This window comes from Bactrocera neohumeralis, unplaced genomic scaffold (genome assembly GCF_024586455.1).
Source record: "Bactrocera neohumeralis isolate Rockhampton unplaced genomic scaffold, APGP_CSIRO_Bneo_wtdbg2-racon-allhic-juicebox.fasta_v2 cluster11, whole genome shotgun sequence".
Lineage (NCBI taxonomy): Eukaryota > Metazoa > Arthropoda > Insecta > Diptera > Tephritidae > Bactrocera > Bactrocera neohumeralis.
Window position 1 is genome coordinate 6011906 of NW_026089624.1, and position 14786 is coordinate 6026691.

Genomic DNA, 14786 nt, shown 5'->3' on the forward strand with positions numbered 1-14786 from the left:
AGCAAAGCTATATGTATATCACAAATTATGCTGGTGATGTGTGGAAATTAGATAACAATTTCGCTAGTAACACGGATGGTTTCAATTAACCCCTACAACAAAAAAACCTGTAGAAATGCTAACATCGAATTTATTATTTTAGAGATTTACTGAAACGTTTATAACAGCGAAGTAATGACCCATTTCGTAAAATAAAATATCATAATTTACCTTTTCGCAATTGAATCCAATTGTAGGTACTGTATTTAAATATTGATCGAATTTCAATCTATACAGAGCCGTCGTTTTCCCAGCTGAATCAAGACCAAGCATAACAATGTGTAATGTACCCTGAAATGTCAGAGTTTAGCACGAAACGGATTTCAATTTAAAAGCATACCGTTACCTGTGAAGGTAGAGCATCCAAAAAGTTGACCCCGTTTTTCCCCATAGCTCCCCCCATTTCAGAGAAATATACACTGTATGTAAATGTGGCTTCCTTGTATATTACTGTTTCATTCAATTTGAGCAGGAAACAAATTTATTATATTCCAAGGTTCCATTTTATACCTAAAAACAAACATGTAGCCGTAAAAATTTTCATGCAATGATATATTGATTTCTAGGATATAAAAAAAGGAAAATTACTCTGAAAGAAACCTTAATTTATGTTGTAAAAAACCGTTGCAGTATTGCAATAATATTCTAGTATAAAAAATGTATTAATTGATTTAAATTTTATAGCCGAAAGCTTTTATAATAGAAAGATCGCATATATTTTAGACATAGGGGATGTTCGAGCAAGCAAATAACTGCTGCAATATTGCAACCCTGATGTTTTTTTACAGATGCTCAGCTGATACTTAAACAAATATTTTGCAAATACCGACTTTTACTTTTGGGTGTTACAAACATCGTGGCAAACTTAATATTATCTGTTCAAGTTACAACAAATATTTAATTTCTGCAAAATATTACCATAACGGTATCGAAACGGGTTTATAGCAAGTTTATTAAGACAGTTCAAACATGCCAAATATAAGACCATTATATGGAGTATAAAGCCAAACAGAAGTTTGAAAATCTCAGATCAGGTAAACCCTATTGTCTTTCCCCGATTTTCATTGATATATCTCAAAAACTAATCTATATATATAGTATAGGGTTAGACGAATACCTCAAAATCATTAAATTAGGTAAACATATACCCTGTTTTATACATCTTCGTACTATGGCATTATCAATATTTTTGTTTTTTAATTTGAATCCAAGTAAAAGCAATACTTTATAACGGGTTTTTACTAGGGACGCTCCGAAAGTAAACCGATAGGGACAGCAAACGACCCCATATTTTTTCCCGCTCTTTTGACATTTATCTTCCGTAAGGTTTGCCATTTCATTATGGAAAGATATACGATCCAAAAAACGAGTCTAAATTATTAAAATTTACTACCGAAATTCGAAGTCAGTGGCTTCAACTTTAAGAACGCTTACAAGATCAAATAGACACAAGAATTGAAGCCGCTTTAACACCAGAATAGTCGTATGCTCGTGAATCGGGCTGAGCAACAACTTGAAAATTATCCGGATTTTCATCGAAAAATCGTCTTCAGCCATGAGGATCACTTCTGGCTGAATGGCAATCCACACGTACTCCATAAATCAGTGTGTGAGGGTGTATGGCCCGGCGGCGTCATTGTACAAATATCAGACGTGAAATTGCAGCAATATCGGCCGATTTATGCTTAAAAACCGTCGAAAATTGGACTTCTGCAAGTATGTCTGTGATGGCCATGCAAAAGAAATCAAGTTCAGAGGAAAAAAGAATTTCATTGCTATCCCAAACTGTTTTTGTTGTAATTAAAAAAAAACTTTTGTTAAAACCCGTTAGTTGTGATAACCGCCATTGTGCGAGTGGCAATGGTCCGCACATCAGTAATACCAACCTTTTTATAGGACCAGGAAACATGTGTACATCAAGGCATCTTAATTTTTACTCAGGTTATCGCTAGCATGGACGGACGAATAGACAGCAGATTGCTCGCGGATAACCTGCGCATCCTACAGGACACAGAGGAGAGGTCAGGGACCTCAATACAAAGACAATCAAGGTAATTTGGGACATTTTAGCGAAAGTCCTAGAGATTATATAGTTATACGGTATTGATCTGCGAGAGACGTCCTCGGCGTACTCAATCTACAACCTTACAAACTACTATCGGATTGGGTAGCTGCAAAAAACTTATTCACTGCCAAAATAATTAACTGGGCAATATTTTCATGCCTGCGAAGGACTTTTACTATTGACGGCTTATAGTTACAGAAAATTAATGAGGTTAAATACCTGGGCTTCACACTAAATCTACTCTTCGGTAGAATAAGTATGTGAAACTAATTTTACTATGCCAGAAATGCATTAATGATATGCAAACTTCTAGCAGGAGAGTCCTGTGATTGTAAGCTAGTAATTATCTGGTGGATGTAAACCATAATTGTTGGGCTGACAGTTACACGTACGATTGCAGTTTTGGTCCATTGGTACATCACTTTGTTTATTGGTCCATTTTGAAAGCATTGCTTTTGGAAATTTATACGAGGCTCCAATTGCTCGAAGATTATACTTTTTATCCTGTAGTCTTGAAATAAAAACAGTGGAGCTTTATAACTTAATGGGTAATTTTACCTGCTGTATCGACTTATATTGGTTGTCAAAAAAGTCTTACGATATTTTCGCTAGTTGGCGCTGAAAGCGCGTAGTTCTAGTTTTATTCGTCGCATCGGGTCATGCTATACCTTTTTGGAAAGCTCATTTCACGCGCTAACACGTTTTTGACTGATTGTCGTTTCTTTTAAGTCGTTCGTGAGTTATAGCGTCGCAAACATGGAGCAAAATAAAGAGAAAATACGGCATATTTTACAGTACTACTACGATAAAGGCAAAAATGCATCTCAAGCCCCCAATAAAATTTGTGCAGTTTATGGACCGGAAACAGTTTCCATTTCCACCGCACAACGATGGTTTCAACGTTTTCGTTCCGGTATAGAGGTGGTCGAAGATGCGCCAAGCTCCGGAAGGCCTGTCGCCGAAAATTGCGATAAAATCGCTGAATTGGTGGAAAGAGACCGGCATAGTAGCAGCCGTAGCATCGGTCAAACGCTGGGCATGACTCATCAAAAATTCATTTCAATTTCAATAAAAAAAAAATTCAATAAAAATACCGCAAGACTTTTTTGACAACCCATTATTTTAAAGATCGTCAATGATTTGAATAAAGAATTCCATCCTGAAACTGTGCTGCTCCCCTTACTTTATTCAGTCCTTAAAATTAACTTCTCATTCTCCGCAATTACATGCAAAACCAATATGTTTTACTTGTTTGAGTCAAGTTTACATTTGGTATTAATTACAATTGATAAAATACTTATAAGCTATCGAGCTGAGAAACATTTGCAAAACAGCAAGTTTTTGACAAAGATCGGCGAAAAATTAAATGTACCATTGTAAGCTTATATGTGGACCTCTTACGTCATATGAAAATTAAATTTAAGCGAGTTATGCTGCAAAAAAAGTAACGACTTATACTGACATACCAATTTTGCCATTACTTCACCAATTTCCTAATTTGATACATGATTCGGATGAAATCGAATCTCAATTTCACATGTTGAGGTAAAGGAAACTTTCAGAGCTATTCCAATATAGAACTTTTTTGGAGAATTGTGCAACTTTAGTTATAATATATTTGGTCATCCGCACAATTCAGCCGCTATCGAGCAATAATTTTTTGAATTAAGTCTAATAAAAACAAAATCCAGAAAACGTTTAGATTTGAATGCATTAAATAATATAATGCTTAAAGCACTTATCGTACGTACTCGTGTTTTCCCCATTTTGTTATGCATATTTATATTATATTCATATTGTATGTTATTTTACGATGTTTGCTGTGATATAAGCGTATCAACCAGAACAACATCTAAAATATGTTTTGTTGTGTATACATCGTACACTAACTACAAAATTGTTAATAAATTTAATAAAGTGAATGTATATTTCTTTTGTTTGTAAAAATAAATAACAATTTTTTTGCTCACGCTCCTCCTTTCTTAATTTGAATTAGTTTTAGATCTTTCTTACCCAATTTGGTACATCGCAGACTTCAGTAGGATTTCTAATATCAAAACTGAAAAGAGTTGCCTGCGTTTGCGCATACGAGCATAACGGCAGCTATCGCTCCACATATTTAGCAATCAATAAAATATCAAGTACGGTACTTTCATCGCAACAAATTAAGGCCATGGGTTAAGAGATACAACTGGCCTTTCTCCTGAGAAGCAACATTATTAAATTGCTCCCTACAATTGGTGAATTACGAAAAAATTGGTCATTCCGAGATTTGGATTCAAAGTTGTGTCTTTTGTAATGGTATTAGGTTCGGGCTAAACTACATTTTCATGTCATTGGACTTTTCACAAATCGATATAATGAATGCACTGCTATTCAGTTGAGTTGTCAACAGTAATAAGATAATTAAAATGGATCAATTCAAAAATCAACTTTTTATAAAATGCGAACAAATTTCAAAAATTAGTCTAAAACAGCCAAATAACTTTGGTCTTGTCCTAGGAATTGGCATGCGTACAAACATATTTAAAGCTGTACCTATTAGCTTTTATTAAGAAGGACTTAAATTCCCTTAACATAGCCAATGTTAAAGTTATCATACAGTTGATTAAGGTAAAAAAAGGGTAAGGTATTAACCAATTTGCAGGAATTCTTTGCTCTATTTTACTAAACTTAACTATACCAGAAGCGAAATAGCTTAAGGGGTTAGGGGTAGTTAGAATTTTCAAAAAATTAACTTTTTTGTGCATTTTCGTTAAGTGTAATATTTTAAAAATATTCCCTGAAAATTTCACGTTGATCCGATAATTAGTTTTTGAGTTATTCGACAAATAGCAAAGAGAGCTCGGGCACTTCAAAGCGCTAGTGTGAAACCTTAAACGCGTTTTTTTCAAAACAATGTTTTTTGAACCGGTGACAACTGTAACTCGAAAACCGTTCAGTAGATTGATTTTTTCGCAAAACTTTAAAAAAAATTTCCTAAGGTCGGCATTTTGTTAATTTTGAAAATAAAAAATATCGTTCGATCAGGCCCGAGTTTATCTATTTATAAAACTAATTTTTTTTGTCCGATTGTCACCGCAAGTACCTTTTTTTGAAACAGGGACAACACAAACAACTATAACTTTGGAACTTAAGGTTTTGTTTTGAATTTTCGTGACTTATCGTCAACACATCCTATAACAATGCCATATTACTACTTTTGTAAAAAAACATAATTTAAAAGCAAAAAAAAATACTGAAAACTCTCATTTTTTCGTGCCTTTGCCTACCCCTAATCCCTTCGAAAAAAGACCTTTTTTCATGAATTTTTTTAGAAAAAATTATTGCTGTAGGTTTATTTTACTTATTATTATATGAAAGTACAACATTTGAAGGATACTTAAAAAAAAGTTTTACCGAAAAATAGCGAGGAATAACGGATTTATAGTCGATCTCTGCAGGCACCTCGAAAAGAAGTTTTTGTGCGGTGACCAGCCTACAGCATCACTGGATCATCTGAAACCAAAAAATCAAAATGCTTTTTTTAGTTTATCTTTCAATTGACGCCGAGTTTTTTTTTTTTAATTTTTCAATTTTTCAATTCAGTAGTTTTTTCTGTAGGATGGTCACCGACTTTAAAAATGACATATTTGGGAAAATCGATTCAAAGTTTTGTACACTCAGCGCAGGTAGCTGGAAGGCGCGAGTTAAGGAATGTATTCCTTATAATAGTAACAAACATCAAATCAACCTTTTGTTTCAGTAAACAGAAAGCAGAAACAACCTTGAGTTGGAACAACTGAAATACACTATCACTACAACAAACAATCCTAAACAAACAAGTATCAAAACAACATTGAGTTTGAATACCACAACAACCTTATCTTAAAACCAAGCAAATGTATCTAGGCAAACAATATATATGTAAACAAACTTAAACAAATAATACAATCTGTATTTAGACAAACTATCAACTAGTAATAAGTAAACATACTGCTTAGTATAAATAGAAGTAAGAAGCATGTAATAAGCTAGTCTTAAGAGGATAAATAAAGAGTACACATTTCGGTGCAGCTCAAAATATATTCTTTTGACTCATTTTTACTTCTGGTAAAAATTAACTCGCAAACCTAAGTTAGAGGTACCGTTATTTAACCTGCTGTAACTTCGTTAGTTTTTCTCCGAATGACCTAAAACTTTAACACAATATTCTTGAGATGTTGATGGTTCAGAAAAAAATAAATAAAAAAAAATGGGAAAAAAGAGTTTTCAAACGACGATGTGACCAAAGATGCCTTCTATGAGCGCTTGAAGCGCACCTATGAGAGCTGCCCCGCCACGATGTCAAAATCGTGCTTGGCGACTTTAACGCCAGGGTGAGCAAAGAAGGTATCTTTGGCACTACGGGTATATTTCTTTTTATTTTTTATAAATTTTTTATGGTTTATCAACGATTATGTTTCCTTTATTTATAACACTTATCATTTGACAGTTTGAAATTAATTTGTTATTACTAAATAGTCATAATTCAACAATAATTTAAATGTATAATAAAAGCTATTTTTGCAATATATGATATAAAATAAAAGTGTACAAACGAATTAGTGATGTGTTAGTGAATATAAAATAGAAAAATATAAGTGCAAAATTAATTTTAAATATAGAAAAGATGTTATTAAAATATTGCAAATTTTAAATTTTAAACGTGAATATCTCTTAAACTATAAGCTTCCTGCGGCTATAACCATATATATCCTTGATCAGGATAATCTCCTCTATCCGACCATATCCTTTTTATCCTTGAAATCCTGGGACGGTATACTAAATTCTTCCCGAAAATTCATCAAGTCACCTGTCTGTCTCCGGATCGAAAAACCGCCAACCAGATCAATCATGTTGTGATAGACGGAGGACACATCTTCAGTGTTTTAGATGTGCGTGCGCTCCGAGGTCCTAACATCGATTCGGACCACTACCTTGTTGCAGCTAAGATCCGCACTCGCCTCTGTGCAGCAAAGAACGCACGTAAACAAACACAAGGAAGGTTCGATGTCGAGAAGCTGAAATCACAACAACAAAACGATTTTCTACTCGACTTGCACTCCTTCTCTCTGAGAGCACTCGTCAACAACTCGGTATAAGGGAACTGTGGTACGATGCATTTTAAGCTCCTTACGTACAGCTGCTACCGAAACTATTGGTTTTTGGAAAATACAAAAGAATAGCAGGTACGACGAGGAGTGCCGTGACGCAGAGGCGAGAAAACAGACTGCCTACCTCGCAACGTCACGATCGACCACAACACGAGCAGGATGGGATAGATACCGAGAGTTGAAGCGGAAGAGGAGACGCATTTGCAGAGAGAAAACCAAAGTGGCCGAAATGCGTGAGTATGAAGAGCTTGACAAGCTGGCCGACAGGGGCAATGCTCGAAGATTCTACAAAAAGATGAGGCGGCTTACAGAAAGTTTCAAGACCAAAGCACACTCTTGTAGAAGCCCCAAAGGTGATCTAGTGACCGATGCCCAGAGCATACTTAAATTATGGAGGGAACATTTCTCTAGCCTGATGAATGGCAGTGAACGCACAACGCCAGGTGAAGGCGAACCCGATTCCCCAATCGATGACGATAGAGCAGACGTTCCATTGCCCGACCATGAAGAAGTTCGAATAGCAGTTACCCGCCTGAAGAACAACAAAGTGGCAGGGGCCGATGGATTGCCGGCCGAGCTATTCAAACACGGCGGCGAAGAACTGATAAGGAGCATGCCCAACGATTGGAATTTAAGTGTCCTATGCCCAATCCACAAAAACGGAGATCCAATAATCTGCGCCGTCGACCGTGGCATAAGCCTCCTCAACATTGCGTATAAGATTCTATCGAGCGTATTGTGTGAAAGATTAAAGCCCACCGTCAACAAACTAATAGGACCCTATCAGTGTGGCTTTAGACCTAGCAAATCAACAACCGACCAGATATTCACCATACGCCAAATCTTGGAAAAGACCCGTGAGAGGAGAATCGACACACACCACCTCTTCGTCGATTTCAAAGCTGCTTTCGACAGCACGTAAAGGAACTGCCTTTATGCCGCGATTTCTAAATTTGGTATCCCCGCAAATCTAATACGGCTGTGTGAACTGACGTTGAGCAACACCAAAAGCTCCGTCAGGATCGGGAAGGACCCCCCTCTGAGACGTTCGATACCAAACGAGGTTTCAGACAGGGCGACTCCCTAACGTACGACTTCTTCAACCTGCTGCTGGAGAAAATAATTCACGCTGCAAAACTTAATCGAGCAGGTACAGTCTTTTATAAGAGTGTACAGCTGCTGGCCTATGCCGATGATATTGATATCATCGGCCTAAACTCCCGCACCGTTAGTTCTGGACAAGGAAGTCAAATGGGAAGGCAAATAGGTCTGGTAGTGAACGAGGGCAAGACGAAATATCTCCTGTCATCAAACAAACAGTCGGCGCAATCGCGACTTGGCTCTCACGTCACTGTTGACAGTCATAACTTTGAAGTTGTAGATAATTTCGTCTATCCTGGAACCAGCGTAAACACCACCAACAATGTCAGCCTGGAAATCCAACGCAGAATAACTCTTGCCAACAGGTGCTACTTCGGACTGAGTAGGCAATTGAGAAGCAAAGTCCTCTCTCGACGAACAAAAACCAAACTCTATAAGTCACTCATAATTCCCGTCCTGCTATATGGTGCAGAGGCCTGGACGATGACAACTGATGAGTCGACGTTGCGAGTTTTCGAGAGAAAAGTGCTGTTGTTAACTCGGCTAAAACGCGTAAGCGGTTCCTACGCCAATATAGCGTAAAAAGAGGATGTACCATGGTGCACCCGTGATAGTTCTAAGCATTTTAGATTGGAACCTTTGTATTATGTCAATGTTGGTTGCACAGGTCGTACCCCAAAGTTCAATGCCATACATCCAAATCAGTTTTATGATTGCCTTATATAACAGGACTTTAGAATTTTTGTTTAAAAGTCAATTTAAAGTTTCAGCTCTCAACTTCATGTAAGTTTTTTTACTCCTTATATGTCTTCGCCACTTGAGCCTTCGATCCAGGGGAATCCCAAGATAAGTTACTTCATTCGCTTGGGGTACTATAAACAATGTTATATTCAGGGGTGTTGTGGAATCCAAGACAGAATTGCTTAGCGCTCAGAATTGCAAACCAATTCTGATTATCAATGGTGCCACAGAATCTGACTGGATTTTCGTCTTTTCGAACATACGCAAAACCAATATTCGAACTAGCTGTTTCGTAATGTCACGAAACTTGTAAATGAATAAATTTGGAAGCACTCCTATTAAAGTTTTTAATGAGTTCCGAATTAAAAAAAGATTTTAAGAAATAATATTTATCGAATGAATGAAGACGTATTTGGGTGTTAAGGTACGTTTATTACGTTTTATAAATCTTCTTTAAGGGGGAGCCTGCTTTAGAGGCTTCAAAAAATTGTTTTTTTTTTTTGCTTAAGTCACTTTAAAAATTATCAGAGAATATGTCGCTATAGTTATAGATGCGAATTCGAAGTATTGTCGAAACTAGAAGAGAAATAGTGACCGAACGTCTGGCAGATACATAAGTATATGAGCGCTTGGGCAGAAAGCGAAAACTTTGACGCGCGATTTCTTGGTTTTTCATTTTTACGATTTTTCTTAATTGGCGGGCAGTAAACGTCGTATGGAAATGGGACAAAGTTTATTATCTTTGGCATTAAATATCTTCTATTTAAACTAAAAAAAAACTAAGAAAAGTTAAGATTGAATATATGTTTAAACAACATAATGTAAAATTTTTTTGGTCAACTTGAACATAAGTCATTAACAAATATGAATCTCTTTGAATTTTTTGTTTCCGATAGAAATCGCGATCTGCATACTGCCCGCCGTCCAACAAATGCACACGCGAGATGCATCGGACAATTACTTCCCTAAGGCAGAATATCGAAGAATTCGTATCCAAAAAATTTTCGGGTGATGTTTAAATATATAACTAAAAACCCTAGAAATTTCGCTGTAATCAATTATTTCTTTCCCTCCCACAAAAAACATGAAGCCTCTAAAGCGGCTCCCCCCTTAAATACCCGCATTTTTTTTCCAAAACTCAATAATTGAGACATTTCGTACTTTATTCTTATGTTTTCTCCTATAGAAATAAAGATAAATCAATTCGTAACAATAAAATAACTCGATTTCTTAACTTACATTTCAAATCTGTGTGCGACTATCTTCTTGCTTTGTTTCTGACAGCAAAACCGATAAAATTAATTTCCGTGACATCCAAAACCGATACAAATTCTGTTTCGAATATCAAACCAATAATGTCTAAATTCGTGACACATACTGCTTTTTTGATCGGTTTCAATTCTGATTCCGACAACTATCAGGCTCCACAACACCCCTGATTTACTGTACGACCCGTTTCTGATCTTAGCGAGAATGTAACATGCTTGCATTTTTGCTCATTAATAATTATACACCAGTTGGCTAGCTAACCATTCTTCGACAAAAGTTAAGTCCTGTTCTAATACTGTTGATGCTATGATGAGGCATTTGTGAGGACTTACTAGAGCTGTGTTATGCACGAAAGTGGATGTCAATACGTCAATAGCTGTTGGAATATCTGCTGTACATATTATGTACAGAGTTGGGCCAAGCACGCTACGCTGAGGTACACCAGCCCTTATTTCTCGTTCTTTTGATATGAAGTCTGCTACTTGAACTGTAATTTCCTGTTACTTAAATATGACTCCAAATTTTTATGGAATTCGTATAGTAAAACTTTTTTGATTTTCCATAAGAGGCCTTCATGCCAGATCTTATCGAACGCCTGAACTACATCTAGAAAAATAGCTGAACAGTACTCTCTGTGCTCGAATGCTTTCCTGATTTCGTTGATAATTCTATTTACTTGCTCTACAGTGCCATGTTTAGCATGAAAACCGAATCGGTGCGTTGGTATTATATTATTTTCGTAGAGGAAAGCAGTCATCTTTGATAGTAAAACTTTTTAAAATATTTTAGAAATACAGGGTAAGAGACTTATTTGTCTAAAGGAAGACGGCTGTGTTGAGTCTTTCCCAGGTCTATCTATTATGAAGATCTGCGACTTTTTCCACGAAATTGAATATAGCAATATTTGGTAATGCAATTAGCATTTTTAGAGTAATATGTTTTTTGAGTTTTATGAGATGTTAAAAAAAACTTTTGGCTCAAATATCATATGCTGTTCGTGTAATTGTATTAATACAGAAGAATTGTATAATACAGAAGATCAGATGATAAGTCTGTGCAAGTATCAGCTGTCATAAGCGATCTATCTTTATTTTTGACTACAGCAAAATCTATTAGGTCTGGTATTTTTTTTTCCAGCACTGGGCCAGCATGTCGGCTTACCAGGAGATATTATATCCAGGTTATTATGCTTATTAATAATGGTGTTGTATACCTGGTGTCATTTCGGATTAATAAGACATGAGCGCCAGTATGTGTGTTTTGCGTTGTAATCTCCACCTGCTAGAAATCTTTGACCTAATATAATAATTTCTTTAAATTCGCTAACTGTAATTTTAAAACGAGGTGAACAGTATATAGCCGTAAGATTCAAGTCAAAAGCCCTATTTTTTAGGGATATTTCTGAAGCTTGCAACTGTGTTGTAGCATGAGATTCTAGAGCACAGTGGTTTAACCGATTTCTAAAAAACACTACCGTGCCATCATGCAGGCTATGTTCGTAAATGCATCATGACGCGCATCATGACGATTGCATAACAAACAGAACGTTCAGAAATGCAATATTGCAACACTGCAATAATCAAGCGTTCAAAAAAGCAACACTTCTATCAACTGTCATACATAATTTCTATCAAAAAATTGTTTACTGCATTTAACTACGATGTCTGACGAAAAGTAAGTGCAAAACTGTTTTATTTTAATTTTTGTATTGGAATTTAGTTAAATTATGTTAATAATAATTGTATAAATTATTATTTTTAAATTTTTAGTGAAAATCTCAGTAATGCGGAGACGCAGTTATTGCTGAGAGTACGGTTGAATATGTCCTCGGGGAACGACTTTATTGTTTTAATAAATGATTTGTTTTTAGGTATTTTTCTTTTTAAAGACAAACATTTGTACCTACAATTTTTTCTTTTTGACTTCAATACCCTTCTTTTTCTTAAATTTAAAGAAAATCTATCATTTCTTTGCTCACAAATTTCGTCTAGTGTTAGATTCAGCAAAATTTCCATTTTAGTACTATACGCGTTCAAAAATGCAAACAAATGTATCTGCAAATTGTCAAAAATTGTATAAGAAGTATCAAACGTCAAACTTGCAGTGTTGCTACTGTTGCTTATGCTGCAAGTCATGATGCATTTACGAACATAGCCGCACTTTTCCATCCCGATAATTTGTAACATAGAGTGTAAATCCCGGTATATATATGTTTTTTGTTCAATATTTCTTTACTTATTGGATCTGCTTGGTAAAACCAGACAATAAGTATTCAAATCTTAACTCTATTTAAAACTAAAGAAGCTCAAGATTTTTGGTTGAGCTTTTTTGGTAGAACGTTGCTCTCTGGTAGGCTGGTAGATCACTTCTTTTTAAACGTGTTTGATTGCAGGAATTTGCATTAGCCGATGGGTTTGGATGTTCGCGAAGTTTAGAGATATATCTTATTCTGCTGTCCTCTATCTCCTTTTTTACCATAGGAATATCAAGATCTCTATGAATATTTTCATTACGCATGTACCATGGTGCACCCGTGATTGTTCTAAGCATTTTAGATTGGAACCTTTGTATTATATCAATGTTGGTTGCACAGGTCGTACCCCAAAGTTGAATGCCATACATCCAAATCGGTTTTATGATTGCATTGTATATCAGGACTTTGTTTTCTAGGCTAAGTTTAGAGTTTTTGTTTTACAGTCACTTTAAAGTTGCTGCTCTTCACTACATGCAAGTTAATTTACTCGCTATATGTTTTCGCCATGAGAGCTTTCGATGCAAGTGAATCCCAAGATAAGTTACTTCATTCGCTTGTGGTACTAGAACATTGTTAATTTTAACTGTCCGACACGTTTCTTAGCGAGAATGTAATATTCTTGCATTTTTGCTCATTAATATCTATACGCAAGTTGGCTAGCCATTTTTCGACAAAAGTTAAGTGCTGCTCTGATACTTTTGATGCTCTGATGGGGCATTTGTTACGGCTTACTAAGGCTGTGTCATCAGCAAAAGTGGATGTCAATAGCTGTCTGCTGTATATATTATGTACAGAGTTGGGCCTAGCACTTTACCCTGAGGTACACCAGCCCTTATTTCCCGTTCTTCTGATATACAAAGATGTTGTGGAATCCAAGACAGAATTGCTCAGCTGTCAGAATTGCAAACCAATTCTGAGTTTCAGTGGTGCGACAGAATCTGTTTGGATTTTCGTCTTTTCGAACATACGCAAAACGAATGTTGAAATCAGCTGTTTACTAATGTGACAAAACTTGCAAGTGAATACATTTGGAAGCAATCATATTTAATCGAATTAAAGAAAGATTTTAAGAGATAACATTTATCGAATGAATAAAGACGCATTTGGGTGCTAAATTATAGTGTTATATATGGATAGAGTTTTCTGCATTTACTGTCAGACATATAAGCCGAAGTGGCATTGTGGTGTCCGCAAGGTCCATGAACCATATTGGTTTTGACTACTTCGTATAATTCTGTATCAATCTCTGGATCAGGAATTTCCGCATAAATGATTGCGTCAATTTAATCTGTTGTTTGAAAAGTCGTGCTGCGACATCGTGACGATTTTTCTGATTGATCGCGATTCAATAATTCCGTAATCTATAGCCATTTTGCATTCCAAGTGCATGTAACAAACAAATCCGCTCGTCCATAGGTCCCCACGTATGTATGCATGTGCTTTGCAAATGTATGTTGATGACAAAAACAACGCGACCTCTTCGTGGCATAGTAACTAATTTCAATCTGTAATTGATCACTTTGTATGAAACTCACATGAAGTTTTCACTGAATAATTTTTAATAATTTGCCTTTTGAATAGCCGAAATAAAGAAAGCAAACGATCATTAAAAAAAATGTTTGTATTCTTTGTCACTTTATGGAAATTTATGCTCGTAAGTGGGTCAAAAATTAACCATTTCTGATTTTTTTTTACAAACCATCCTCATAGGATTCCCTTCAATGTGGTTTAGGCCATTTTTCATCGCATGCAATGGTTTAGTCAGCTATAGCGAACAGACAAAAACTTATTTTTATACATAAGATTAGTATGCAACAATTAGTAATTATAGGTAAGTAAACACTGCACAAACACGACATAGGTACGATTTGTTTCGTGTATCAGTTGACAAAAGCAAACTCAGTAGAGTAGATAATCAAAAATCCAAGGAAAACAACACTCGACATTGACAGTTTGTAGTTATTTCAACATTTTTTTAATTTGATATGACTTGGAGTCAAATCCTTCACTAACTACTAATACCACTGTTTTATGTATGTAAAATAGGGATATGAAATAATAAAAACTTAAAATAGTAAAACACTTTTGGTAACGCAGTTTGTGTTTGACTGATGTAATGACGTGAAAACTTATGCATTTTAAAGTTAAAAAAGAAATAATATCGCGAAGCTATCAGCCGATA

General features: G+C 35.7%; 2 protein-coding genes across 18 annotated transcripts in view; both read right to left on the minus strand.

Annotated features, from left to right (window-relative positions):
- Nucleotides 1-14786, minus strand: part of LOC126765715 (craniofacial development protein 2-like) — a 358631-nt gene that overhangs the window by 203596 nt on the left and 140249 nt on the right. The window lies entirely within an intron of this gene.
- Nucleotides 1-14786, minus strand: part of LOC126765740 (uncharacterized) — a 113416-nt gene that overhangs the window by 72922 nt on the left and 25708 nt on the right. For 12 of the 17 annotated variants that reach the window (XR_007668544.1, XR_007668538.1, XR_007668546.1 and 9 more), the window contains 3 exons: nt 5504-5602; nt 386-549; nt 211-330 (listed from right to left, as the gene is read on the minus strand). Coding sequence is in view for 6 of the 17 variants with exons in the window: in XM_050483478.1 (XP_050339435.1) it covers nt 211-330; nt 386-442 (177 nt within the window). In the remaining 11 variants the exon portion in view is untranslated. Of the gene's footprint in view, nt 1-67; nt 93-210; nt 331-385; nt 550-5503; nt 5603-14786 lie in introns of those variants that run through there. The other 5 variants (XM_050483481.1, XM_050483482.1, XM_050483479.1 and 2 more) reach the window with 2 other exon arrangements.